Source organism: Balaenoptera ricei, chromosome 15 (genome assembly GCF_028023285.1).
Source record: "Balaenoptera ricei isolate mBalRic1 chromosome 15, mBalRic1.hap2, whole genome shotgun sequence".
Taxonomy (NCBI): Eukaryota; Metazoa; Chordata; class Mammalia; order Artiodactyla; family Balaenopteridae; genus Balaenoptera; species Balaenoptera ricei.
The window spans coordinates 48213275-48239055 of NC_082653.1; the positions used below are offsets into that span (position 1 = coordinate 48213275).

At 49.2% G+C, this 25781-nt stretch overlaps 1 protein-coding gene across 3 annotated transcripts in view; it reads right to left on the reverse strand.

Moving 5' to 3' along the window:
• The window catches only part of SLC24A3 (solute carrier family 24 member 3), a 470509-nt gene that overhangs the window by 9101 nt on the left and 435627 nt on the right, over positions 1-25781 (reverse strand). The window contains exons 13-16 of one of the 3 annotated variants that reach the window (XM_059896030.1): positions 18965-19131; positions 16018-16132; positions 14733-14845; positions 8083-8731 (exon numbers count right to left, since the gene is read on the reverse strand). In XM_059896030.1, coding sequence (XP_059752013.1) covers positions 8606-8731; positions 14733-14845; positions 16018-16132; positions 18965-19131 — 521 coding nt within the window. In that variant the 3' untranslated portion in view covers positions 8083-8605. Of the gene's footprint in view, positions 1-8082; positions 8732-8752; positions 8901-14732; positions 14846-16017; positions 16133-18964; positions 19132-25781 lie in introns of those variants that run through there. The other 2 variants (XM_059896031.1, XM_059896029.1) reach the window with 2 other exon arrangements.

The following is a 25781-nucleotide window of genomic DNA, read 5'->3' on the forward strand; positions in this document are numbered from 1 at the left end:
ACACTTGCTTGGGTTTTGGTTCCAAATGGATGTGTCCAGCCGTGACTTTACGTTGTATAACATCACAGGGCGGGGATCTCTCTCCTTGAACAATTAAATGACGTCAGAAAGTGAACAAGCCGACAGAAAAGCAGCACATTAAAGGCAGCTGGTGCCCAAGTCCCTTCCGTTCCAGAGCACGCACACAAACACAGGATTGCACTGAATTCTAGTGGCTACTCCTCGAGGTGGCTTGTTCTCCCTGTAAAGGTGAGACAGCTGAGGCTCAGGGCAGTGAAGCTCTTAACCAAGGTAAGATTCTGCTCACCAGCGTGCGGGTGTGGGTTTCCCCGACACATCCAAGCAATTCTGCGACACCAGCTGAATGGCCTGCACTTTAACCTGCCACTACCTACCTGGAAGTTGCAGCAGCTCCCACAGGTTAGGGCTCAGCCCTGCAAGGCTGTACCCGCCTCCCCCTACTTGAGATGCCAGCTGTAAGTCCAGGTTGTCACCTGTCCTTTTGACGACTGGGTTATAGATTAGAGGTTCCCATGGAGGTTCCAAGAAGGAACCTTCTTCTTGGGTTCTACTAGTTTGCTAGAGGGCTCACAGAACCTTCTTCTTGGGTTCTACTAGTTTGCTAGAGGGCTCACAGAACTGGGAGAAAACCTTTACCTTACCAGATCACCGGTTTATTATAAAAGGATATAACTCAGATGGAAGAGAGGCACAGGGCAAGGTGTGGGGAAAGGGCTGGGGGCTTCCATGCCCTCTCGGGGTGGGGGGACTCTCCCTGAATCTTCATGTGTTCACCAACCCAGAAGCTCCCTGAACCCCGTCCTTTTTGGGCATTTACGGAGGCCTCATTATAGAGGCACAACTGATTAAATCAACGGCTACTGGTGACTGATTGCACCTCCAGCCCCTCTCTTCGCCCCAGAGTTCAGGGGGTTGTGACTAAAAGTTCCAACCCTCAAATCACAGGGTTGGTTCTCCTGCCAAGCAGTCCCCATCCTTAGGTGCTGACCTAAAGTCACCTCATTAACAGAAAAAAAGACACTTTTGTAGCTCTCCTCAGGAAATTCTGAGGGTTTTAGGAGCCCTGTGCTAGAAACGAAGAGTAAAATGTATATTTCTTATCATAAATCACAATATCACACACGGCCACGAAGCTGGTAAGGGGTCAAGCCTGCACTCAGAGTCGGGCTTCAGCCTGTAAATTCTAGACTCTTCCCTGCACCTCGCAGGGCACAGGGAAAAAGCCAGAGTTCTCTTCACCTGCTAAGAACTCTCCAAGGTGGCATCTAGGCCTTTGCCGCCCATCCTTTCTGGAAGAGTCCTGAAGGCACAGCAAGAACCACAGATGCCCGTGCAGCAGAGGCCTGGGGCCCCATCCAGGTCCTGTGCTGCCCCCATCCTCTTGCCACTTTGGTGGAGCCAGCTGACTCCCCAGAGCCAGTACCGGCATCTGTGCCTGAGGGCTCCTCCCAGGACTGCCCACCCGCCCCACCAGTGTCCCTCCGGCTGCTGCTGCTGCCTGCCCTCCCGTCACACCTCTCCTCTCCCTACCGGGCTTTCCTCCTCCCTCCCTCCCAAATAAATGCCTCACCCCATCCTTGTCTCACGATGCAGTGGTCTCTGGGGGATCTAAACTTTGATAGACAGTGGGACTGAATCTGCTTCAGGTCAGCCCTTTCCTGGGGGGCCGGTAAAGACCCTGTCTTCCCCCAGGTATCATCTCATTTTCCTGAACCAGCACCTGAAATCTAAAGGGCAAGATTCACCTTCAGGGGATTGGGTGGTGTCATGGTAGCCCCCAGGGTCTTGTTAGAACAGCCTCAAGAAGAACCGTTCATTGCCATGTCGCCCAACAATCCCCAGTTACCCCTCCAGGTCTGTGGGAACAGCTTGTATTTAGACGGGCCCTGGCAGCGCTTTCTGCATTTTGCTGGTGTCCATGGTGTCAATACTCCTGCCAAGGTCAAGTGCAAGGTGCCAACCAAGGGTGGGGTGGGGAAGAGCTCTGTAGGTCTCTTCTTCCCCTGGGGGCTGGGGCAGCGTGTTCAGTAAAAGGAAACACTGGTCCGGCAACTGGAGCAGCATCCAGGTACCAGGAGCCTGATTTAGGAACGCTCGCTAAAATGGCGAGAAGGAAGATGCAGAAGCATCGAGAACCGACTGGTGGGTTATGGGCGCGCTGGCTGAGTCGGACACAGTTCTGCTCTCAGAGGCAGAGGGGAGGGGACCGCCCACGTGACTGCAGAGGCAGTGGACGTGGCTGGGGCAGCTTCCTGGAGGAGGTGATGGCTGGCAGACAGCCGGCCTTGGAAGAAGGACCTTGGGAAAAGCCTTCCTCCATGTGGCCACTCCCTCCTTCTGGAAACATTCTCGGGCCCCACTTTCTCCCAGTCCTCCCCCTTTCTGGCTGACCACTCCTCAGCCTCCTTCACTGGAGGGTTTTTTCCTACCTGACATCAGGATATGGTTCCGGGCTCTCTTCTCTATTTACACTTATTTCCTGTATGAGCTTTATGCTTGAAAACCCACATTAATGCTCTCGACTGCCAAACGGAGACCTTGCCTCTGAACTTCAGACGCCTTTATCCCACTGCCTACCTGACATCTCCACCAGGACGACCCTCAGACACATCAAACCTAATCTGTCCTAAATGGAACCCTGGGCACTGCCTCTTAGATATGCTCCCCTCCACCCCTACCCAGGCTTGTCTTCCCCAGGTCACATATTTTCTCTTTCCTACAAATGCTTCATAACTGGTCTTGGGCCTCTGTCTTGTCTGGCTCCAACCCTTTCCCCAAGCAGTAGCTGGAATCTTCTTCCTAGTAGGACAATCACACCACCCCCTTCCTTGTCTGCATGACCACGGCTCTCAGCGTTCTTGCCCACGTGGCCTCTCTGGGCTCTAGTTCATTCCTGCCACTCATCCCTCTACCTCCCCGCCTCCCACCCCCACCCTCTGCCCCCAGGCAGAGGAGCTGTCCTCGGGTCCTTCCGTGCACAGAACTTTCTAGTATCTTGGTCTTTTACTAGCTGTTCCTTCTGTTTAGAAAAAGCCTCTCACCTTTACCTCTCTACCTTTATCTGATAATCTCAGATTCTCAGAATAAGTGTCACTTCCTCACATGCATTCCAGGTGCCCTGATCTCTGCCACACACAACCACATGCTGCCACGACTCCCGCATGACCAGCTCTCAGGAGAGCACGTATCACACTTGGGTTCGGAATTGCCTGTGTGGTCATCTCCTCCCAGAGGCTGGGGCTCCAGGAGCACGGGACGGTGTCTGTCCAGCTCACTGAGGTGTCCCCAGCGATGGCGACCAGCTTAGCACACAGAAAGCAGTCAGTTCATGTCTGAGCAGAAGGAGGAGGAGAACATTTCTGATCACTTCTTTTTACCTCTGTGGATTCTGGGATCAGGTGGGCTCTTGCTTGGAAGCAGAAAAAGACAGACACCCTCTGCTGCCTCCGTTCACTGCTTCTTAGATTTAATTTACATTTCTAAGCCCCAGCTCAGAAATCAGATTTGCCCTGGCTACGCGGAGCCTGCCTGGTGACTTTCTTCGTTCGGTTGGAGCAGGCGGAACAGACATTTGTCACCAAAATGGGACAAGAAGTACTCATTTTCCAAACTGACTTTTAGAAATAGTTTTTATTGGGGGCACTTAGGCAGCTAGCTGGCTTCTGAGCAAGACACAAGTACTAAGAAATGCCAAAATCTGTAAAACTGCCTTGGTTCCTCGCTGTCAGATGCCTGAACCTAATCCTTGCACAAAACAGCTGTCTCCGTGGTAATTATCCAAAAATTGTGACCTGGAAATCCATCTAGGCAAGATGGGAAAATTGCTTCAGAATTGTAGCAGGTCGCTTGCTAGGGCGAGGAGGCCATTAAACCCACACAGGCTGCTGGGTGCCGATGTCAGAGCTACAGAAAGATGTCATGTGGTTACTGAAATGCTAATAGATGGAGGCCCTTAAGTGTCCTTTCGGAAATGACACCCTCTCCCGGGAAAAGCTGGAGGCGGACCTGAGGGGAGACCAAATTGCTCATGGCCAATAAGCCTCTAAATGCGCTTTTCCATGAACCTGGAACTATCTTTCCAAGCAACTTCTGCATCTCGGCATGAAGTTACACATTGGTGCCCCTACAGCGTGCCTGGGCACGGGGGCTGGCCCCCGAGGGCCTGATGAAAGCGGCGAAGGGACCCGGGGCCTGGACAAATGGATCATCTTCATGGAAGGATCCAGAGCAGTTCCTCCAACACTCAGAGAGAAACTGCTGTAGACTCACCACTTACTGCAGCCTTAGGCAGTGGCGATTTGAGCTGCACCAACACCTGTGAAATCTGGGCGTCAGGAGTTCTCTTCCCTCCCGGCTCCTTCTCTCTTTACATGAAGTTGAAGCGCTCACCGAAGCCTTAATAAGCAGACCCTGTCCTCTCTCCCAGCAAAGACTCAAACTCAGGGGCCCCAGCGACGACCCCTCACGCACCTGGGCGCCAGCCGGGAACGGCGGCCTCTGTGCCACGATTTGCTCTGGCCACAGTTCTCCCTGGCCCAGTGCGAAGAGAAGAAACCTCACTGCCCTCTCTCTGCCTCTTTCTGGCTGTGGGATTTAAGCTCTGAGGCCCTGGGTGCCTGACCTGCAGAAGCGGGCCTAGAACAGCACCGCACTTACAGTGAATCCCTGACCCCGGCCCGCCTTGCCCCGCGCCCTGGCCTTCCTTCTGTTTTCAGACACAGCTGCCCGGGGTACCCTCTTTCTACAAGGCGCCCCCTGCCCCTCAAATCCCCCCACTCTTTTTGGCCACTCACTGCTCAGCACAGAGCCCACCGCCCTGGGCAGCGGGTCCAGAGTGACGGGCGCCCCGCACTGTCACACGCCCACCTCACCATCTTCACGGGCTTCTCCTCTGAAGTCAGTGCCCCCGTGTTTGTCCCTCATGAGTCCGTCTCCCTCGACCCGACACACGGTCTAAGGGGGAGGGGCTGGCCTGCCTTGTTCACTCGGTATTCCCAGCTCCTCACCAAGTTCCCGGCACATGGTACATGCACGATACGCACCGGTTGCGGAAATGATGCTTGTCTTACTTAGGTGTTGTCAGAATTAGATGAGCCCATGTGTGCATGGCCTCCCTGGAGTTGCTGGCACATAGTAGGGACTCGATGAATGTTAAGCTATTCTCAGTGCTGCTCTGTTTGTCCCCTGCACTGTTCTCAGGTCAGCCTGTCCCTCCCTTCTGCTCTGCTCAAGTGTCTTCCTCCCCAAGTGAGGTGGTGCGGATGGGAAAGTTAGGATCCATCCATCCATCCATCCAACAGCTATTTCTTGAGCACATTCTAAGTACCAGGCACTGTGCCAGGCAGAGAGGAAACAATAAATGAGTAAGACGGGCACAGTTTCTGCCCTCGGGGAGATCACTCCTCTGCAGGAGGCTCAGACAAAGGGGCAAAGTCAGCCTTGATGGTACCTGCTGATGAAAAACACACCAGCGACATCTGACTCAGGTTTGGGAGATCACAGTGGACATCCAAGCTGATACCCGAAGGATGAACTGGAGAGAGAGACAAGGGGAGTCCTTGCAGGTGGCCCTTCCCCGCTCTGTGAGGTGGTCTGGTTCCAGGCGACAATTTTCTTCGATCCCTAACTTCCAGGAAAACCAAAAGACATAGCTTGGTTGGGCCAAATTGGGCCACTGTTTTGGTCTACCATTATTAGACAAAGAGGTAGCCTTCACAAGTAAAGTTTCCCAGAAAATTAAAGCCTACCTTTCTACACGCCAGCACCCTGAATGCTTTTGATGAAAATATTTCATCCTTAATTTTGTCTGGATGACTGAGAATGACCACCATGAATATACATTATTTAACTGGACTGAAATATTGCAACACTCTCAGGAGCTACTGATGTACGAGGATTGCTCGCCTCTGCAATTGAGGAAATAAAATGTATTCTCTATTTAAACAAGTAAAAAGTCCTGCCGTGTGGATGGCAAACGCGAAGTGGACAAGGTGTTACACTCAGGCTCCAGCCACAGGGAACCGATCTGGGTAAGTAACTGTCAGACAAAGTAGGGAAGAGAGGGGGCCAACAGGGACGCGGGGAAGAGCTTATGTGATGCTCAGCATGGGCTGTACTTGGGGGCAGTGCCTGGGGGGATGAGAGGAGTCAGACATGTGGGCAGGACTCGGGGGGTCTGCTCATAGAGATTTCCTCCCTCCTTGAATGCCCTCTCAATCAAAGAGATGAAACAATCTCAGAAAAATAAGTAAAAAGTAGCATTTTAAAGAATGCCATTTGGATCTGAGGGTGGTTTGATTACTCTGCCCCTCCCCTGATTCAGCTCACCTGGCTGCCTCTACCTGCTTCTTGCCCATTTACATTTTAGTTCTGCTTCAGGATGAAAACTTTTCCTGGCAGTGAAGATTATCACTATTTATTAAACATGGATTCTAGAATACACTGCTTTAACTGCAGTATAATCGTGGGCTTCCTAACAGTTACTAAGTTTTGAATAGTACTAAAAAATAAATTAACTAGTTTTTTTCCCCCAGAGAATTTTAAAAGTTCAAAATGTAATCTCCGTTTCAACAAATGATGCTGAAACAACTATATATCCACATGCAAAAGAGTGAAGTTGGATCCCTACCTCACACCATATGCAAAATGAAATCTCCCTTGGTTTCCCTGGGGCTCATGAACTGTTTATAGATTATTGAATTTCTACTTTCAAAAGAGAGGCCTACATTGGACGCTGGTATCCCTGGAATAAAATGAAGATCTCTCTGGCACTGGTTACAGAAACAGAAGCATTTGGATAAATGCTTCTTTCTCTGGTCTTTTCAACCAAACGTTTTCCCCCAAGAGCACTCTCCTGTGTGCCACGGCCGCTCATAAACCAGAAGCGGCCTGCTTCTTCTCCTGCATTTCCCACTCAACTTCAAAAACAAAGGCAATCTTCAACCACAGAATTTGATGTGCTCCTTGTACAATTCCAGAAGAATGACCAGACTGACTGATGACCCAGTTATGTCATCCACAGATGGAAAACATGAATTTGGGCCAGACATCTAATAGGGCCTGAATTTTTGTGTTCATGATATCACCCTATCACTAGAGTTTGGAACCTGAAAAGGGTGTGTTTTCATGGCTGTGGGTGTTACTGATATGAGAATTATGTTTAATTTTCTGTTCTCTAAAGAGTGTTGGGAGAATGTCAGGAGACGAAAAGAGGGCATGATTTACAGCAGACAAAGTGCCTCGTGGAGTTGGGAGTTCATGTTCAATCAGGAAGATTTCACAGCTGGTAAGAGGGGTTGGTTTACCTCCAGGATGAGCTCTGAGTTTTGTTTTTCAATGTTTTTGATTTCACCTTCCGTGACTGTACCCTGTAATCCCAGTAAAGAAAAAATAAACATAGTGGATCTTAGGGACCTTGGAAGGATTTGCGTCCCCTGCTCCTGCCTGTTCATCCCTCCCTGGAGAGACTCAAGGTGGTAAAAGTCTATTATTCATGGACCGATTTTCCAGGTTATTTAGAGCACAGTTTCTTCTCATCGTTTTGCTGCATGCTTTTTAGCCACTAGAGAAAACAAAAAGTAGTTGAAATTCATGTAGGGCTGAAGTTTACTTCTTCACAGCTTTGACAAGAGGAAAGTGGGAAGGTGAAACAAACAGGAATCAACCAGGTGGATTGTTGCTGAACTCAATGGATCCATACCCAGCACTCCGAGCTGGGTTCAGGGACACAGAAGCCAGGCGGAGTCTGGGGTGCCGATAAAGATGGATCAGGAAATGAAATGACAGACAGTACACTGCATTTAGAAGAGGCAGAGGCCTTGGAGAGAGGAAGGAGACATCCAAGACCGAGCATGACCATGTAACGACACAGGGTCACCTGTAGTACGTCCTAGGGAAGTCAGGGTGTGCTCACAGCAGGGCTCTTGCTTGGAGCGGGATACACAGGCTTGAGGCCTGCGCTGAGCTGGGTGATAACGGGGAAGGCTGAACGACAGAACCTTTCTCTATCCTTTGCTCAGGCAGCATCGTCTCGCCTCAAAAATAAATGTTGAACCAACTTCCTTTTTTTAAATGGCATTTATTTATTTATTTTTAAAATTTTTATTTTATTTATTTATTTATTTTTGGCTGCATTGGGTCTTCATTGCTGTGCGCAGGCTTTCTCTAGCTGTGGAGATTGGGGGCTACCCTTCGTTGCGGTGCGCGGGCTTCTCATTGCGGTGGCTTCTCTTGTTCCAGAGCACGGGCTCTAGGCACACGGGCTTCAGTAGTTGTGGCGCAAGGGCTCAGTAGTTGTGTCTCGCAGGCTCCAGAGCACAGGCTCTGTAGTTGTCGCGCACGGGCTTAGTTGCTCCGTGGCATGTGGGATCTTCCCGGACCAGGGTTCCAACCTGTGTTCCCTGCATTGGCAGGCAGATTCTTAACCACTGCACCACCAGGGAAGTCCCTGAACCAATTTTTTAAAAAAAATATTGGTTTGGAGGGGCACCTTCCCCTGTCCCCAGGTCTCAGCTTGGACCTGAAGCTTCTCTCTAAGTCATGAAAGGCAGCTGTTGGTGAGGCTAGTGCAAGTGCAGCGGACGATTCACTCAAGGCTTCCATGACATTCAACACCTTTTTCGTGGCTTAAGTATGTACGAGCCCCATCCTGTGTGCTCTGAGGATACTCATCCTCACCGAGCTTCCCGTGGTGACAACGTGAAGGGGAAGGCTGTGTTAAAAAAAAAAGAAAAGAATATGCGGGTGCCATGAAGCTGCCCCTAAATTGCAGGAATGAGATTAGGATAAAATAAAATGAAATGAATATTGTCGTTTTGAAAAATAACGAGGCATGTGTAAAGAGCTCCAAAACGTTCGTCTTCTCTATAGCAATTCCAACTCTGGGAAAATAATCAAAAGAGATAGTCTCAAATGTAAATACAGTTTTGTGGTTAATTTCTGTAGCTCTTTAAACTCTATAAGATTGATGTGCTGAGATGTCTGTGGCATCATTAGTTATAACAGTGAAAACCTTGAAGCAGCATCCGTGTCCAACCGCAGCAGGCTGATTAAGTAAATTTTGGCATAACGAGGATATCAAACTGCCTAATAATGATGTCTTTAATGAGATTTTTAAGGAAAATATGTTTGCTCTGTGTAAGAAGAAGTATTTTAAAAAGCAATGTGCAAAATTGTGTAGCGTGACATCAGCTATGTCAACCAGCCTAGGAAGAGAAGACTATGCAGAAATGTTAACAGTTGATATCTCTGGGTTGCACTATATGGTTTTTATTTCATCCTCTAAAGCTGCAGCGTCTCATGGGGCAGCCACAAGTCATGTAGCTATACAAATTTAAATTCATTAAAATAAAATAAAAATTAAAAAATTCAGACCTTCACTTGTTCCAGCCACACTTCAAGTGCTTAAATGTCTCCCGGGGCTAGTGGCTACTATATCCCACAGTACGGCTAGAACATTTTCATCACTGCAGAAAGTCCTGTTGGGCAGGTACTGCTCTAGAGTTTTCTCTGATTAGAATTTCTCTAATTAAAGTTCCTCTAATTTTCTATGAAGACCATGAGCTATTTTTATAATCAGAGAAAACGAAGAAAAAAGTAAAGTTCAAATTCGTGGACTGTAGGAAAAACCCGAGAGGTTATTTTAGGAATGGCGAAACAGAATCAAGGTGACGTGTATTGAAAGGAAGCAGCGAGGCTTTAATGAGAGTGTAAACACAGTGGAAAATACTGTTCTCAGATTAAGTACAGAAAAGATGTGTTAACCAGAAGGGAGGTGGTCCACACGGGACCCAGGGAAGGGAGCTCAGAAGCAGGGTTAGTCAGTGCGCTCGGCATAGCTGGAGTGGAGGGGGCAGCTCGGGGCGGCAGAGAGACAGGCCCTACGATATGGGTGGACGCTCGGATGGCAGCAGCTCAGCAGCCCCAGTAGAAGGTTATCCAGCAAATCCCTCCTGTTTGGACTCCACTCTCAACCGGACACCCCGGACCGCAGGACTCATCCGTGTCTCCACTCCTTCCTGGGTACACAGCTCAACTAATGACCTGGAGCTCCCTTATAGCTCGACGGGAACCTATGACTTATCTGGACAGTGAGTCGGGGCAGCCAGGACATGGACCACTTCCAGGCCTCATCCAGAACCGATCTGCGCCATCCTCCGTGCCCTTGCCCTCTTGGCTTTCTGAGTAGCCGCTGGAGAAGGACTCCAAGATGGTAGAACCACCTGATGGAATAAGCCTCAATCCCTGAGCTTCTGCTTGAAGCGTCCACGGGAGCTACCAGGATAGAAACATCTGCAGCGGATTTTGAGCAAGAAATAAACCTTTGTTGGGCTACCCCAGAGAGATTTTGTGGTTATTTGTAATAGAGTAGTAGCAATGCTTATTCTGAGAAATAAAATTCTAACTTGACCTTCCGTGGGGAAGGTATCAGTGCAGCAGGTCTGGTTATTCAATCCTGCTTGCCTCCAGCGGAGCCTAGAACTCTCAGGCCGATGAGAATGTGGCCCTTGGAACGTTCTTTATGTCACTGACTGACGATGTTGGTGTGTACACTGGAAGCGATGGGGCATACTGGACCAGCTTGGCAGGGTGTTCGGCAAGCTTTATGATGTGTACCTGGTGTCTGTGCTGGGATTCTGAGTTCTGTGATCACGGCTGTGCATGTTGCAGGAGTGTGTCTACCTGACCAGACCTCCAGAGAGCCTCAGACTCCATCTCCTGCACGGGGCCCTGTAGTGAGGCAGGACTTGGAAGCCTGCACCTGACCTCTCTGGACATCTCCTGATGCATCTTATTTGCCTGTGGCTTTTACTCTAAACCCTTTGCTCTAATAAACCTTAGCTGCGACTATGACCTGCTGTTGAGTCCCATGAGTACTCCTGGTGAGTCAGTGAACTTGAAGGTGGTCATGGGGCTCCCCAGATACCTCCCCCATAAGATCTTTCTCCAGGAAAACAGAGTGCAAGTCATAGGGAATAAGTATGCTTTCTATCTGGCACTTGGGTGTGTTAGTACCGTCTGCTGGCATTCTAGCATATACATCAAACTCTTGTGAATTTGGTTGATGTGAGTCCATTCATCAGATTCTGACTGACAACAATGGCACTCTTAGGAATCTTGGGAAGATTATCTGGAATCCTGTGACCACCCAATGGATGATGCTCCTTCAGGGGCCAACCTGGATGACATTTCTTCAGTGTCTCTCTTACATGCCACTTAACATGTGATAAGATGAAGCAAGTTCACAGATTTAGGATGAGCCGTGACTGAGGTAGAAATAAAGGCTGTGGAGAGAGATCCCATTTGGCGGCGGTGGGGGGTGGTGGGGTCCAGGCAGGAGTCCTGAATGAAGTGGGCTTTGCGACAGACCTGGAGGGAGGAACATCATTTCAAATGGGAAGAGTGACGGGGAATGTGTGCATCTGAGTCAGGGTCTGCAGGAGGAAAGACTCCAGCAGGGGAAGCGCAGGGCATCTTCAGGGGCTGTGCGTCTGCAGGGTGCTAGCTCAGCTCTGTGCAATATCCGAGACAGCAGGTGGTCAGGGGGGCATGGTGTTTCGGGAGCACTGATGGGGGATCATTGAAGGGCTGGCCTCTGGTGGGCATCTGTTTACCTTACAGTCAGCCTAGGCTAAGTGGTCCTTCTTCCTGGGCTTAGGGCCCAGGATTAAAACTCACTCCTGGGCATATACCCAGACAAAACTCTAATTCAAAAAGATACATGCACCCCTATGTTCATGCAGCACTATTTACAATAGACAAGACATGAAAGTAACCCAATGGACATCTGTCCATCGACAGATGAATGGATGAGAAGATGTGGTACATACATACAATGAAATATTACTCAGCCATTAAAAAGAATGAAATGATGCCATTTGCAGCAACATGGATGGACCTAGAGACCATCATACTAAGCGAAGTAAGTCAGACAGAGAAAGACAAATACCATATGATATCATTTATACGTGGAATCTAAAATATGACACAAATGAAGATATCTATGAAACAGAAACAGACTCACAGACATAGAGGACAGACTTGTGGTTGCCAAGGGGGAGGGAGAATGGGGTTGGGATTGAGTGGGAGTTTGGGATTAGCAGATACAAACTATTATATATAGGACGATAAACAACAAGGTCCTAATGTATAGCACAGGTAACTATATTCAATATCCTGTGATAAACCATGATGGAAAAGAACATGAAAAAGAACGTATATATATGTACAACCAAATCACTTTGCTGTACACTAGAAACTAATAGAACATTGTAAATCAACTATACTTCAATAAAATAAATTTTTAAAAAATTATTAAGGGAAAAAGATGAAAAAAAAATCAACTCACCCACAAAAAAACCATTAACCGCTAATGGAAAATTGGGTAAAAGGCATAAAGAGATAATTATCCTAAAGAAGAACCCGAAAGGCCAATACATTTAAAAAAGAATACTCAGTCTCTCTGGTAATTAAAGAAAGATCAATTAAAACACAGTTAAGGGGCTTCCCTGGTGGCGCAGTGGTTGAGAGTCTGCCTGCCAATGCAGGGGACATGGGTTTGAGCCCTGGTCTGGGAGGATCCCACATGCCGCGAAGCGGCTAGGCCCGTGAGCCACAGTTACTGAGCCTGTGCATCTGGAGCCTGTGCTCCACAACAAGAGAGGCCGCGATGATGAGAGGCCCGCGCACCGCGATGAAGAGTGGCCCCCGCTTGCCGCAACTAGAGAAAGCCCTCGCACAGAAACGAAGACCCATCACAGCCATAAATAAATAAATAAATAAATAAACCCAAAGTTTAAAAAAAAAACCAAAAAAAAACAGTTAAGGGCTTCCCTGGTGGCGCAGTGGTTGAGAATCTGCCTGCCAATTCAGGGGACACGGGTTCGAGCCCTGGTCTGGGAAGATCCCACATGCCGCGGAGCAGCTGGGCCCGTGAGCCACAACTACTGAGCCTGCGCATCTGGAGCTTGTGCTCCGCAACAAGAGAGGCCGCGACAGTGAGAGGCCCACGCACTGCGATGAGGAGGGGCCCCCGCTCGCCGCAACTGGAGAAAGCCCTCGCACAGAAACAAAGACCCAACACAGCCAAAAATAAGTAAATAAATAAATAATTTTTAAAAAACCCACACAGTTAAAAAAAAAAACTCATGCTGCAGAATCTCTCATAAAAGTCATCAAAAACATCATTTTGTAAATCCATATACTTCGTCAGTTTGAATGTTGTCATTTTTTATTAACTGTCAAACGAGCACCCACGTGATCTGGGCCTGCCTGTCCCACAAGTGCATCTCAGGCCACGAGCCCCCAGGCTCACTCTGCTCCACTTACCCTGAACCCCTTCCTTCTCTCCAACAGGCCAAGTGCACTGTTGCCTCAGGGCCTTTGCACGGGTTGTTCCTTCTGCCTGCAATGCTTTTTGCTCTGCCCTGCCCCAATTCTCCCATGGCTGTCTCTCTCTAGTTATTCAGACTTCAACTCACAATCACCTCTTGTAAGGAGCCTTCCCAGACCCCCCAGGTAATGTAATGCGTCCTCTCTCACCACGTCATCCCGCAATTTCATAGACAGCAGAGAAGAGATCTCGGCTCCTTAGGACACGTTCTACTTCCTTCCAACTTCTTGTGCTTATCTTTACCCTCTGGTGAAACCTCTCTGCCAACAGGTAGCTTCAAATGAACAAAAAACGTGTGGCCTTTCTGCATGGATTTCAATTTCATCACTGGACACACCTTCCCTACCTGAAATAACCATGAGTGAAGCAACTCGGAGACAACCATCATCTGATAAAATGAGCCACCATATTTTCTTCAGAAAATACACTTACTGACAACACATTACACAGATAGACTGAAGCAATGCTCAGTAACACATTTAGAGAAGCACCCGACACTGGGTTGGGTGTGAAAACTTCAGAGGCATAAATAATACTGTTTTCTTCCAGATACAGAGAGAAATCTCTAATTGCAGTTTCTCCCTCCACCTTTGGACAGTGTCTGGGAGAGAAGTGCCCATGAGCAGAGGAGGGACACTTTGGGAAGCTGGGAAAGAGCCCTGAAATCTACCTGGACCGCCCGTGTCCCCCACCTGCAAATCCACCTGGAGTCACAGTCGGCTTAGCCTTGAGAAGGAGCGCGGGGGCCATCACTGTGGGGTCTGACTGTTGCCAGGTCCCTGGCAGAGACAGCATTGGGTATTTTGTGCCCTTCCTTCATGAATAAAAATATTTTGCATGCCAAACAAATCCCATGGGCCAAACCTGGCCCCCCCAGCTGTTTTTGCACAGCCCATGAGTTAAGAAGGGTTTTTACGTTTTTCATTGGTTGAAAAGATTCAAAAGAATCATAATGTATCATGACGTGTGAAAATTATATGAAATTCACATTTCAGTTTCTATACATAAAGTTGGACTGAAACAGCCACGCTCATCCACTTGCCATCATCCGTGGCTGCCTCAGGCCACCACAACAGAGCTGATGACAACTGTGACAGAGACCGTCCGGGTGGCAAAGCCTAAAATATCTACTATCTGGCCCTCCCCAGAAACCGCCTACCGGCTCTGCTCTCAAGTCCTGGAAGTTCCCACATAAGCCTGACCTCGTGAGGACCTGGCCAGGAGAATTTGTTTTCCCCTCCATGTGAGTGTTTCCACACCTCCTTTGCCCTGAGACACAGTCACAGTGGCCGAGGCCACGAAAAGCGGAAAAACCACTTACATAGGATCCGTAATCCACAGCCAGGGTCTGCAGGGCCCAGGGGAGCCCGAGGCCAATGAGGATGTCAAAAACATTGCTCCCGATGGAGTTGGACACGGCCATGTCCCCCATGCCTGCGAGGACAAGAGATTACCTGAGTGAGGGAGGTGGTCCCTGGGGGGTGCCCCGGCCCCCAAGGACTCTCTCGAGCCCCTGGTCTGACAGCCAGAGACCCATGTGCCCGGGTCTCTCCCAGGCCATCCATCACTGTAGGATGATACGGATTGTAAAATAGTCTATTGAATACGCATTTTCTTTTTTTGTGTGCATTTTTTCAATAGAACAGAATGAAATATACATTCTATTGAACTGCTGAGCTTTACTTCAGATATGATCATCAGTTAAATGTAATTTGAAAACCAACTATGGTTCCAAAAATTCTGAAGCATCCTATAGAAAGGAATAAACTCAGCAGTCTATAAAGGGCTCCTGAGTTCACCGACCCACGGTTCACTGAACCCATGGTTCAGTGTCATCACCCATCTGCTCTACGCTGTATCCAATTCTTCTTCTAAATAACTGAGCAACATTAAGGAAAATAATGTAACCAGTAGAATTTCACAAGGACCAGTGGAGGGCACTGTGCTAAGGCTGGGAGCCACAGGTTGTGTTTGCTGAAAACCAATCTCCTCCCGCACAAATCAGGCACATAGATTAGAGTGGGGGCTGGGAGGTGCACGGCCACCTGGGCGGCATCCACCTAGGGCGGGGCAGGTAAACTGTGATCTTGGTTTTGAGGGAGGAAGGGTCTGTCATACACTGAAGAGTGACCTCTGGCAGCTGGCACTTTGAGGGGTTCTGCAGTGGGTAGACCTTAGGCTATGGGGTCTGTCCTCTTGAAGCCTCAGTTTCCTCATCCATAAAATGCATATATGATTGTCTCTAACTCATAGAGTTGTTAAGTAAGATCATGTGCTTAAATTGCTCTGCTCAGTTGTGGCACTCAGCAAAGGTTAGCCACCATTGTCTTTATTACTATTTTTAATAATAGAAGTAATACAACCTCCAGAGAGGATGTGGGTGCGACCTAGGAAGCGTCTCTGCCTTCCTCGAGGGCGGATCTGCTGGCTTGTTTCCTTGTTTTTCTGACGCCAGGAAGCCTTTTGACCAGCATGGCACTGAAGTGACCCAGTGCTCCTTCCCTGCTGGGATTTGGTGCCCCGGTAATTGCCCTGTGACCTCCCCCCGCCCCCCAAGTAGGAAGTCCTGCCTTCCTTTCCCAGCCCCGCCCCATTCGGGGTCCCACCTTGTCTGGCCACAATGAGGCTGGCCATGCAGTCGGGCACGCTGGTTCCGGCTGCCAGGAAGGTGATCCCCATGATGACGTCAGGAATCCCCAGTGTGTACCCGATGATCGTGACCTGGGAGAGGCGGGAAGAGGAGAGCTGAGGGCTGGCACCAGCCCCACCTGCCCGCAGACCCTCCCAGCAAAAAGCTGAGAAGTCTGCAATCTGGGCGGTCTCTCTGGGGGTCACGTCTGCTCTCTGTATCAAGACAGAGGGCGAGGAACATCTCAGGGCGCAGACGGGGCTGCTGGCAGGGGACCGGGGTGCAGTTACGGAGCCCATGCTCTCCAACCAAAGACTGGCCTCTCTTACTTGTTCCTTTGGGTGAGGCAGGCGGCCTGAGAGCGGAGAAACAGGGTTTCTGGGAAAAGGCAATATAGGGACAGTATCTGAACTCAGGATGTTCCTGGGAAACCCAGAACGGATGGCTGCCATGCTGTGCTGGGAACGCAAGCGTCCACGTCCCACGCTGGCTGCACAATGAGACTTTACAGGATCTGGGAAGGGGCTGACTTACACCATCCAGCCTTGTAGGAAAAGCCCTAAGCGGCTGATTCCTTTCCTCTCTTGCTGGAAGCCTGGGGACATCATCTCTGCCCACGTCATCCTCTGCTCCACAGTGGCTTACGTTTATCTAGTACTCAGGCACTTTTGTTAGTGCTGAGTGATGTTCGTGGGCTTTAACTTATTTAATTCTCACCACAACCCCAGGGAGTAGGTGCTTATCTCCATTCTTCACACGAGGACACGGAGGCATCGCCCAAGGCCCACGCACTGGGGAGTGGCCCGGGGGTGGGGGGACATTCCCACCCAGGCATTCAGGCTGCGCCCGTGGGCACTGGCAGCACCTCTACTTACACAGGAGGGGTTTAGCTGGAGGAAGAACAGCTGACGGGGAGGCAGTGCTTCCATCCCATTAAATGAGCCCACTCTGGCCCCCAGTTTCCAGATGGGCAAACTGGGAGGAAAGCAGTGGGTGAGAAGGCGTGAGGAGGGGCAAGTGGCAAAAATGAGAAAGTGGAAAGAGACCCATCCAGGGTCCGCTGGCTTCAGGAGAGGATAACGTGCAGGAGCTGAACCGACGAGGTCACTGTGGGATGCCACGCGCCCTCCCTCACTTTCTGTAAAATTACAAGAAATGTCAATGGGCTGTGGTAAGTAGCCCACTCCTCCCAGCTCCTCTGGGACCCCTGCGCTGGAGCCTGGCCTCACTCCCTCCCCGTCCAAAGGTTTGGGGGATGTTAGTTAAATCCGTAGGGATGCCTGGCTTGGTCCCTTTCAAACAGTGCTGAACTGAATTTGGAGTGGCCTCAGGTTCTCTGCTTTCCCCTCTCCAGGGAGGAAAGTGAGAGCAGAAACACAGTGTTTCTTCTGGCTGTTCTGGAGCCTTTTGTGAAATGGAGCTGCAAGCGTCCTGGCTAACCCTTGTTTTTCCTTTCTCACCCTCAGCGGGGTCTCTGCAGGAATTGGTTTGGCTCCATGGGGCTTGGCCTGGGAAGGGGCCGCTGCCCCCGCCCCCGGTGTTACTGTGGTTACCATGGTTACGGCTGAGGCTGGCGTTTGGGGGAGGTGGTTCTCCAGGTGGCTGGACCAGGTCTCAGGGGTTTCTCCTGGTTTCCCGCTTACTCCTGGCCATTTCTCAGGGCTTCTCAGAACCTCCCCCAAAGAGGAAGGAGGCAAACAGAAGGAGGGTGAACCTAGGATCCGTCGGCTACTTTGCGTGTTAGTGGACTTCAGAGAAAACCACTGGGCCACCTGGAGTTCAGGGACACCAATGCTATTCCCCAAACCTGGCACCCAATGAATGTGTCAAATAAAAATGTCAATGAACACAGGATGAAGGAGAAACCCCTGGCTATAAGACTTGGGTTGAAAAAAAATTATCTGTTTGTCTGTGATGTTGAAGGCACGGGATAATTACGAGTTAATTGTGTCAGGTTTACACATTTGTTATTACCTCCAAAATAATCTTTTCAGAACCTTTTTTTAGCTCTTGAGTTTAATTCTCCAGAATTTATACTGCATCTCTACCTGATGCTCAAGCATGATTATATGCACATAATTTTGTCATGGCTTTTAATTTCTGCCCAACTCCAATTCTAATGAATTAGGTTCACTCCTCAGTTAGAAACCAGAGTCATAGATGGGAAGTGCACTCTGGGTGGCTGGGTTTCCTGGAAGAGCTTTGGGGCAGAGGCTCTTTTGAGCAATGGTCCCTCAATCCATGCCAATCCTTGAATCACTGTTTCAGCTTCAGAAGGGACCCTTGAGCATTCACCTGGTCCAATGACTTCATTTTCTGGTTGAAGAAACTGAGCTGAGATGAGGAGTGACTATGATGGATGGGATTGTCAGCCCCCCCATGCCTCCCACCCTTCCTCCACGCTGGATGCCTGTGACCCTGCTGGTCTTCCCACTAGAGCGGGTGGAGTATATTTCCCCCACTCCATGGATGTCGGGCTTGGCTGATGGAGGGTGGGTGGAAGTCTCAAGCCAAGGGCCTGGGAGGCACCTGTGTATGCCCTTGCCCTCCTGCATTCCAATGATCCACCGTGAGAAGACATTCCCCAGGTAGCCACTGGTCCAAAGAAAATGAGCACACACACGGAGTAGACATGAACCCCACCTGCTGCCTGAATCAAAGGTAACCATGCTGGAGCTGGAAGCCGACTGCTTAGCCAGTGCCCGCTAAGATCAGTTACTCTCTGGTCTACCTGTCGACATGTGAGCAGGAGCATAAAGTCTTGTGATTCTAAACCACGGAATTTAGGGCTGGTTGTTACACAGTGTGTTGCAGCGACAGCTGACTGATACAGTTACTGGGCTGAAATCCCTGCCCCTACTCCCCTCTGGTTAAGAGTATTTCTCTCTGAAGAGATCCGGCACTGCACGGGGTCCTGGACTCACCATCCACACCATCATGTAGGAGAAGGCTGCGATCCACAGTGTGGAGGAAGCGAAGGTCACCATAAACCACTTCTCCCAGCGGGGCTTGTTGCAGTTGGGGACAGTGAAGTACAAGACAAAGCTCAGGGGCCAGGTGAACGCCCATTTCACTGTTTCCAGTTTGCCAGCTGGGAAAACAACAAAGGCCAAAAGAAAAAAAAAAAAAAAGTCAGTGAGCTACATTTCTCTGCTCCACCCTCTGCACGGCTGTCCCTGGACATTTACATCCTAACGGAAGGCCTGTGAAATAAGCCTGACCATGTTGCTCTTTTCCCGGTAGACTCAGATGGCTTTCCACCAGCAACAAAACCAAACGGAATAAAAAGTTATCCACTGCCACCTGCTAGTCAGGCAACTGGAGCCAGGTGGGAAAGGATGAGGAGGATTCTCAGGATACAAACGGGGTGGGGGGAGAGTGAGGGGTTGGGGTGGAGGTGGGGGAGGGGAGGTAGAGACCGCCAGCTGCCTCTGGGTCCTTCTCCCGGTGGATAGGCAGCTACATCTTCCCAGATTCTAAGGCGTCAGCGGGCACAGCGCCACCTAGTGGAATTGATCAACATCCTCTGTCAACTTGCCGAAATCTTGAAAGACCATCTGAAAGCTCTCAAGGTTGTCAAAACACCGCTTGAGTGTCTGCATCCCAAGCTGCTATGGATTTGCAAATCCATAATTGCTTCCTGGCTCTAACTACTTACTGCCATGGACAAGATGATGGATCTGTCAGTGATGACCTGATCCTACCATCTCTGAGTGCTGCCTGAGTGCTGAGTATCAGACACCCATAAATGCTTATTTTGGTGACATTACCACGAGTTCTTGTAGCCTCAGATTTGAAAAACACAGTAGTTCTCCTTTGGTCATTATTACCATCCTGCTTAAGTGCTAACTCCCCTCTAAAAAGAAATATCAAGATCTCCATCTTCCAGAAAGTTCTCTGTGTGCATCCTTCTGGTCAACATCCCACCCCCCTACCACCATAGATTAGTTTTTCCTGTTCTCCAGCTTCAAATAAATGAAATCATATAGTATTTTTTTTGTGTGTCTACCTTCTTTTATTCAACATAATGTTTTCTGAGTTTCATTCATGTGTCAGTAATTCATTCCTAATTGTTCTGTAGTGTCCCATCCTGTGCACCACAATTTGTTTATCCATTCTTCTGTGGATGGGATTTGGGTTGTTGCCAGTTTTCAGGTATTACAAGGAAAGAGGCCGGGAGTTGTAGGAGTATTTTTGTGGGTGTGTTTCCATTTCTCTTGGGCAACGAGCCAGGAGTAGAATTGCTGAGTCATAGGGTGGGTGTTTATAAACTTTGTAAGAAAATGCTAAACTGTTTTCTAAAATGATTATTCCATTTTATATTCCCTCCAGAGTTAAGGAGGTATTTTTAAAATTACATTTTGAATAGTATGAATAAAATTTATTTTATAATTTTACAATTTATTTTATAATTTTATGCTAGCATCCAGCACTTATTCATACATCTCTTACCAGTCTCCAAACAGTTTCCTAAAACTATTTAAGAGGAAAACTGCAGAGTAAAGTTACACAACGCCACTTTTGGCCCCTGGTCTCCCTAGACGGTAGGGTGGTCTCTAGGGGGAGATGGGGGCTTTCTCATCAGACAGCGCTGGGTCCAGTGTCCGTTCTACCAGAGTCGAGTGTCTCAGTTACTTAAATTCCCTAAGCCTCAGTTTCCTCATCTGTAAAATGTGGACGCAGAAACACTGAGCTTGAGGGTTGCCGGCAGAATTAAATGAACTATTAGGATAGGGGTTGGGGCAACATAAGTTTGCACGTTACTGGACTCAAAACCCTCAGAATCTTTCCTGACTCCCCATTCTTTCGTTCCCCACCTCAACCCTGGCCACCTGCCCAGGGAACTCGATCTGTCTGCATCTCCCTATCCCCATGGCCTCTCCCTGGACCAGGTCCTCCATCTATGACCTGGCTGAAGACCTGGCTTCCTAAGGGGACTCCCAGCTCCCTCACCTGCCCCACCTCCATCTGCGTGCCACTGACAGCCAGAGTCTCAGGAAGCAAACTGTTCTAGAACCTTCCACTGGCTTCCAGTGCCCTCAGAGTAAAACCACATCTTCCCACAAGGCAAATCATTGACTGGTTTGGCTCCTGTCTGCCACTCTCCCTACTTACACACTCCCCTGGCTCCAAGCCTCCTTCTGCCTCAGGGACTTTGCATTTGTGGTTCCCTCTGGATAGAGCTTGTGGCTGTGTCTGTCCTGTTGAGCAGGTGACCTCCCAGCACAAATGTCACCAGACCCCTCAGATCACCCAGTCTGAGATCCCCTCCCACGCCACTCCTTGCTTTCCCATCACCTGCATTTATTTGCTTCATAGCAAATGTTTTCTATTTGAAACTAACAGGTTTATTTGTTTCCTCACTATTTTCAGTTGCCCCCGAACTAGAATATAAACTCTTCAAGAACGAGTATTTTCTCTAGCTTGCTCACCGCTCTGTTTTGATGCCACGAACAGTGCAGGGCACACATCACATGCTCCATACATATTAGTATCAACAGTAATGACATAACTATGAACAATCTAATCACACGGACCAAAGGAAACTATTTGTTTTTGAGAATCTAAGGGCATCCCACTTACAGGTGCACAATAAAGCAAAGAGAACACATTTGTAAGAAAGGAGGAGTCTCTCTCCATTAGCTGCTATGCATCTGGTTAGATTTAAGGTTTGGAGGTGGCGAGTGAACAATGAGAACACTGGCTGTGTCTGGCTGGATTACAAAGCAACGAGGCTGTCTGGGAGTTTTCTGTGAGGGGCTTTCAAACACTGCACCATCCAGAACACGGCCAGATCCTTGGATCCCAAATGCCTCCTGGAATTCCGCACATTCCTAAACCCTGCACTGTGGTGATAAGGGATGGATCCACCTGGGGCCCTCAGCATCCCCTCACTGACCTCCCGGTCCTCCTGATGCCCTCCCAGGGGGAGGGAGAGACAGACAGACAGACAGAGACAGAGAGAGAGAGAGAGAGACTTGGTTCATTTAAAATACACACCCAATCAAAGTAACAAAGAAACACAAGAATGGGGAGAGAAATGACTTCAATCTGGCTCTGTCATTCTTCAGGAAATAAAAAAGAGAAGAAAATGAGGTCAGAACTATGACGGCGAGAGCTTAGCAAATGATATTGGTGAGGGAAAGTTGCAAGCAGTGTTAAGTTCACACTAGTGAGTTCGGAGTTTTTTTCTCTCAGCTGCTTTAAAATTTCTGACTGGACACTGGAAGGGCATTATATCTAGAAAACGGTTTTCACTATCATTAAAAATGATATGCTTTCTTTACCTTACAGCTCCACTCTGACAACAACAAAGCAGAAATTCAGAATACCATCTGCAACGAACCTTTAAATGTAATATAACAAATGTAACTCCTCAAACAAACCAAGTGATGCAGAAATGTGCTTTTTAAGTGATTTTAAGCAGCAGGAGCGTTCAGATAAGGATCGTCCATATTTTAGCCAGTCTAAATTTCCACTTCTGAACAAAGGGGTCAAAATTGTATCCCTTCTTCTTTCAGCCAGTATTTCTGGTCATTTTTCCATCTTTTGTTCCACTGTCATATGGTCTAAATACAGCCTCCCCCGGCTCGTGGTGGGTAGGTCTATTCATTCATTTAACAAATATTTATTGAACGCCCACTACACCACTCTGTGCTGGCACTGCTCTAGGTGCTGAGGACACAGCAGTGAATTAAAAAAACAACACTCCCTCCACCTGAACCTGATGTCACAGCGATTATGTGATGTTTTCAAAATCAGCCAGAGAGTCAGGGGACAAAGCAAGGGCGTGAGCTTAGGACTCAGCACACGGCACCCCTTTGAGCATCACGCTTCCTAAAAAGCAGAGACCTTGTTCCCAAGTTACAGTCCTTTAAAAATGTATTTTAAAACTTTTATTAATTTTTATTTTTATTGAGTTATAATTAACATACAGTATGACATTAGTTGCAGGTGCACAACATAGTGATTCAGTATTTTTATGTATTATGAAATGGTCACTGCTTTGAGACCAGTTGAGACCATACTGAGTTACAGGCCTCATCAAGCTTTTTAGGAAGCTTAATATGGTTAGATGGAGGAAAAGTCATCGCTCAGTACTGCAGACCTAGAACTAAGTATATACATTTGTTCTAATTATATAGGCAATAAAAATGCACATTGTGTTAAAATGGAAAATATATAGAGAAAACAAAAAATAATTTCACCTAGGATAAGCATACTAATATTTTGGTGTATTTTGTTTCAGTTTGTGCTCCAGGGAAGTGCATTTACCTCCATACACATGTAACTGTTTCTCTTTCTGTCAGTCAGTAGTAAGAAGGCTTTCTTCTCATAAGAGGTAAGAATATAAGTACAATTTATATGTGTGTAGACATATAGATACATATACTATGCATAGGTATATATAATAAATACATGTATGCAACCTGTATGTATGTTATATGCACAAAAACATGTGTTAATATAGGTGTATATATTATATAATATACACTATGTTAAATATGTGTAAATATTCGTGTATTAATATACACTATATTAAATGTACACAGTATATAGAAACCATGTTACATGCACACATTAAATCAATCACACATGTGCACAGAGTACATTTATGCACATACACACACATACACACATGTCCTATATATTCGTCTGTTTACATACTCCCACACAGTTACTTACTTGTTAATTATACACACTCTAGTCAAGCCCTGGTGGCAGAAACACAGGGAACCCAGGCCCCTGCAGGATTCCCGTGGGAGGGAAACACATCCTCACCCAGTGGAGGGGCCTTTTTCAGGCTGAAGGAACTTGGCCTGAGAGGACCCTCAAGGGCCCTCTGCTGGCCTGGGGGCCTCCACCCACTCACCACTGCGACGAAGCGGCCCTGCCCAGGGGAAGGCCTGGCCGGACACTCAGCCCCCAGCCTCGAATGGAGGCTCCGGGCCTGGGAACGGGGTTTCTCAGCAGCTGGTGGAGGACAGGGGGCCACACTCGGACAAGCCCATCCTCCACTTCAGAGGCAGAACCAGGCCCTGACCTAGGCTCCCCGGCGACACAGAGGAACCGTGAAGATGGCTGGTGGGACCCCGGGCCTCTAGCCCCCGCCACCCACGGTGGCCCATGGACCACCAGTATCACCTGAGGGCCTGTTAGACACGCAGAATCTCGGGCCCCACCCAGACCTCACGAATCAGTCCCCACCCTTTGTCAAGGATGCCCAGGTGAGAAGGGCTGGTGTAGGGGGACTCAGGACCCCACTTCCAGTCTCAGCCCCTCGGGGCCCTGGGGTGAAGCCGAGACCCCTGGGGTGGCAGGACCACGCAGAGCATCCCGTCTCCTTGAAGGCCTGTGCTTCCAAAGGACAGAGGGTGCCTGACGTGGGTGCCTGAGCCCACACCTGCAGCCATGTCTCCCAACACGTGAGAAGGCCCTGGGGTCTCCACATCTGCATCCTAATCCCAGGGGCAAGGGTGGGGAGCAGGGGTTCAAGATACCCCGAAACCTCACAGTTAGGTCTGGGATGTACCTCGTCCAGGTGAGAAATAGGGAACACGTGACCCAAAGGGGGCCCTTCTGTCCCACTGAGTGATGAGGGCTGTCTGCTCTCACACACGTGGCTCTGATGTTTTCCTGGAGGGGTGCACGTGGGCTCCTGGGCTCCGGGGCCAACACAGCACCAGCCACTTACAAACTCGTCAACTGGCCTCACGGCTTCCTTCGTCAGGGTAAGACTTTAGCCAAGTCAGCACTCCTGGAGCTTGGTTGTGGGCTGCTGATGGTGAACTCTAAAAACAAGGGCTGGGGGAGGCGGAATTCCAGGTGTGGCCCCCAAGGTCTGTGCCCCAATTTTCACAGCCTGCGGGAAGGATGAACCACCAGCCCTAACTGTGCTAGGCTCTAGGGCAGAGCTGACCTCCAGACGGGCAGGTCATGATCCATCACGGGAGCCCTCGGAAGCAGAAGGGGAGGCTAGAGGGGAGTGTGGGGAGGACCAGACACAACACACGGTGTTGGTTTGCTAGACGAGGGGCCACGGGAGCAGAGGGTGGTGGCCTTGGGGCAGGGAGCAGCCCCGGTGACAGCCACGAGGAGGAGACAGACTCAGCCCTGCAACCACCAGGAACCCACTCCTGCCAGGAACCCGAGTGTTGCCGGGGCCTCTAGGAGGGACCACAGCCCTGCCCACCCGCCTCCATCACGGCCCTGTGAGCCTCGGAACACCCAGCCAGGCCACGCCGGACTTCTGACTCCCAGAACCCGAGCAAACCAACCGGTTTAAGCCGCGAGGCTTGTTCTCATTTGTTACAAAGCAATAGAAAATGAACACAAGGCCTTACGAAGGAGGAGCAGGGGGTCTGGTTATTTCATCCTTAACATGTGTTTGTCCTGGGCGATAGGAAGGTTGCCAAGAAATGTTGCCAAAGGTGGAAAAAACGATAAAGAGACAGGATAGTTTTTTCTAGCAAGATAACCTATTAACAAGTAATGATTTAACTCTGGGTGGGCGATTCTGGAGTTTGGGGTCTAGGAATCTGGGTGGGTATTTTCTAGTTAGTTTTGGTCAGCCCTTGACCAGGTCGAGATCTCAGGAGCCCTGAGGGGGTCCCGGCGCCCCCCTGAGCTTTGCCTGCTGTCCCTGGACACAAAGAGGGGCACAGAAGGACCCTGCATCCAAAAGTAACACGCGACTCTGCTACCCTGTGCCCACGTCTCACCATTAAATGGTCTTTCACA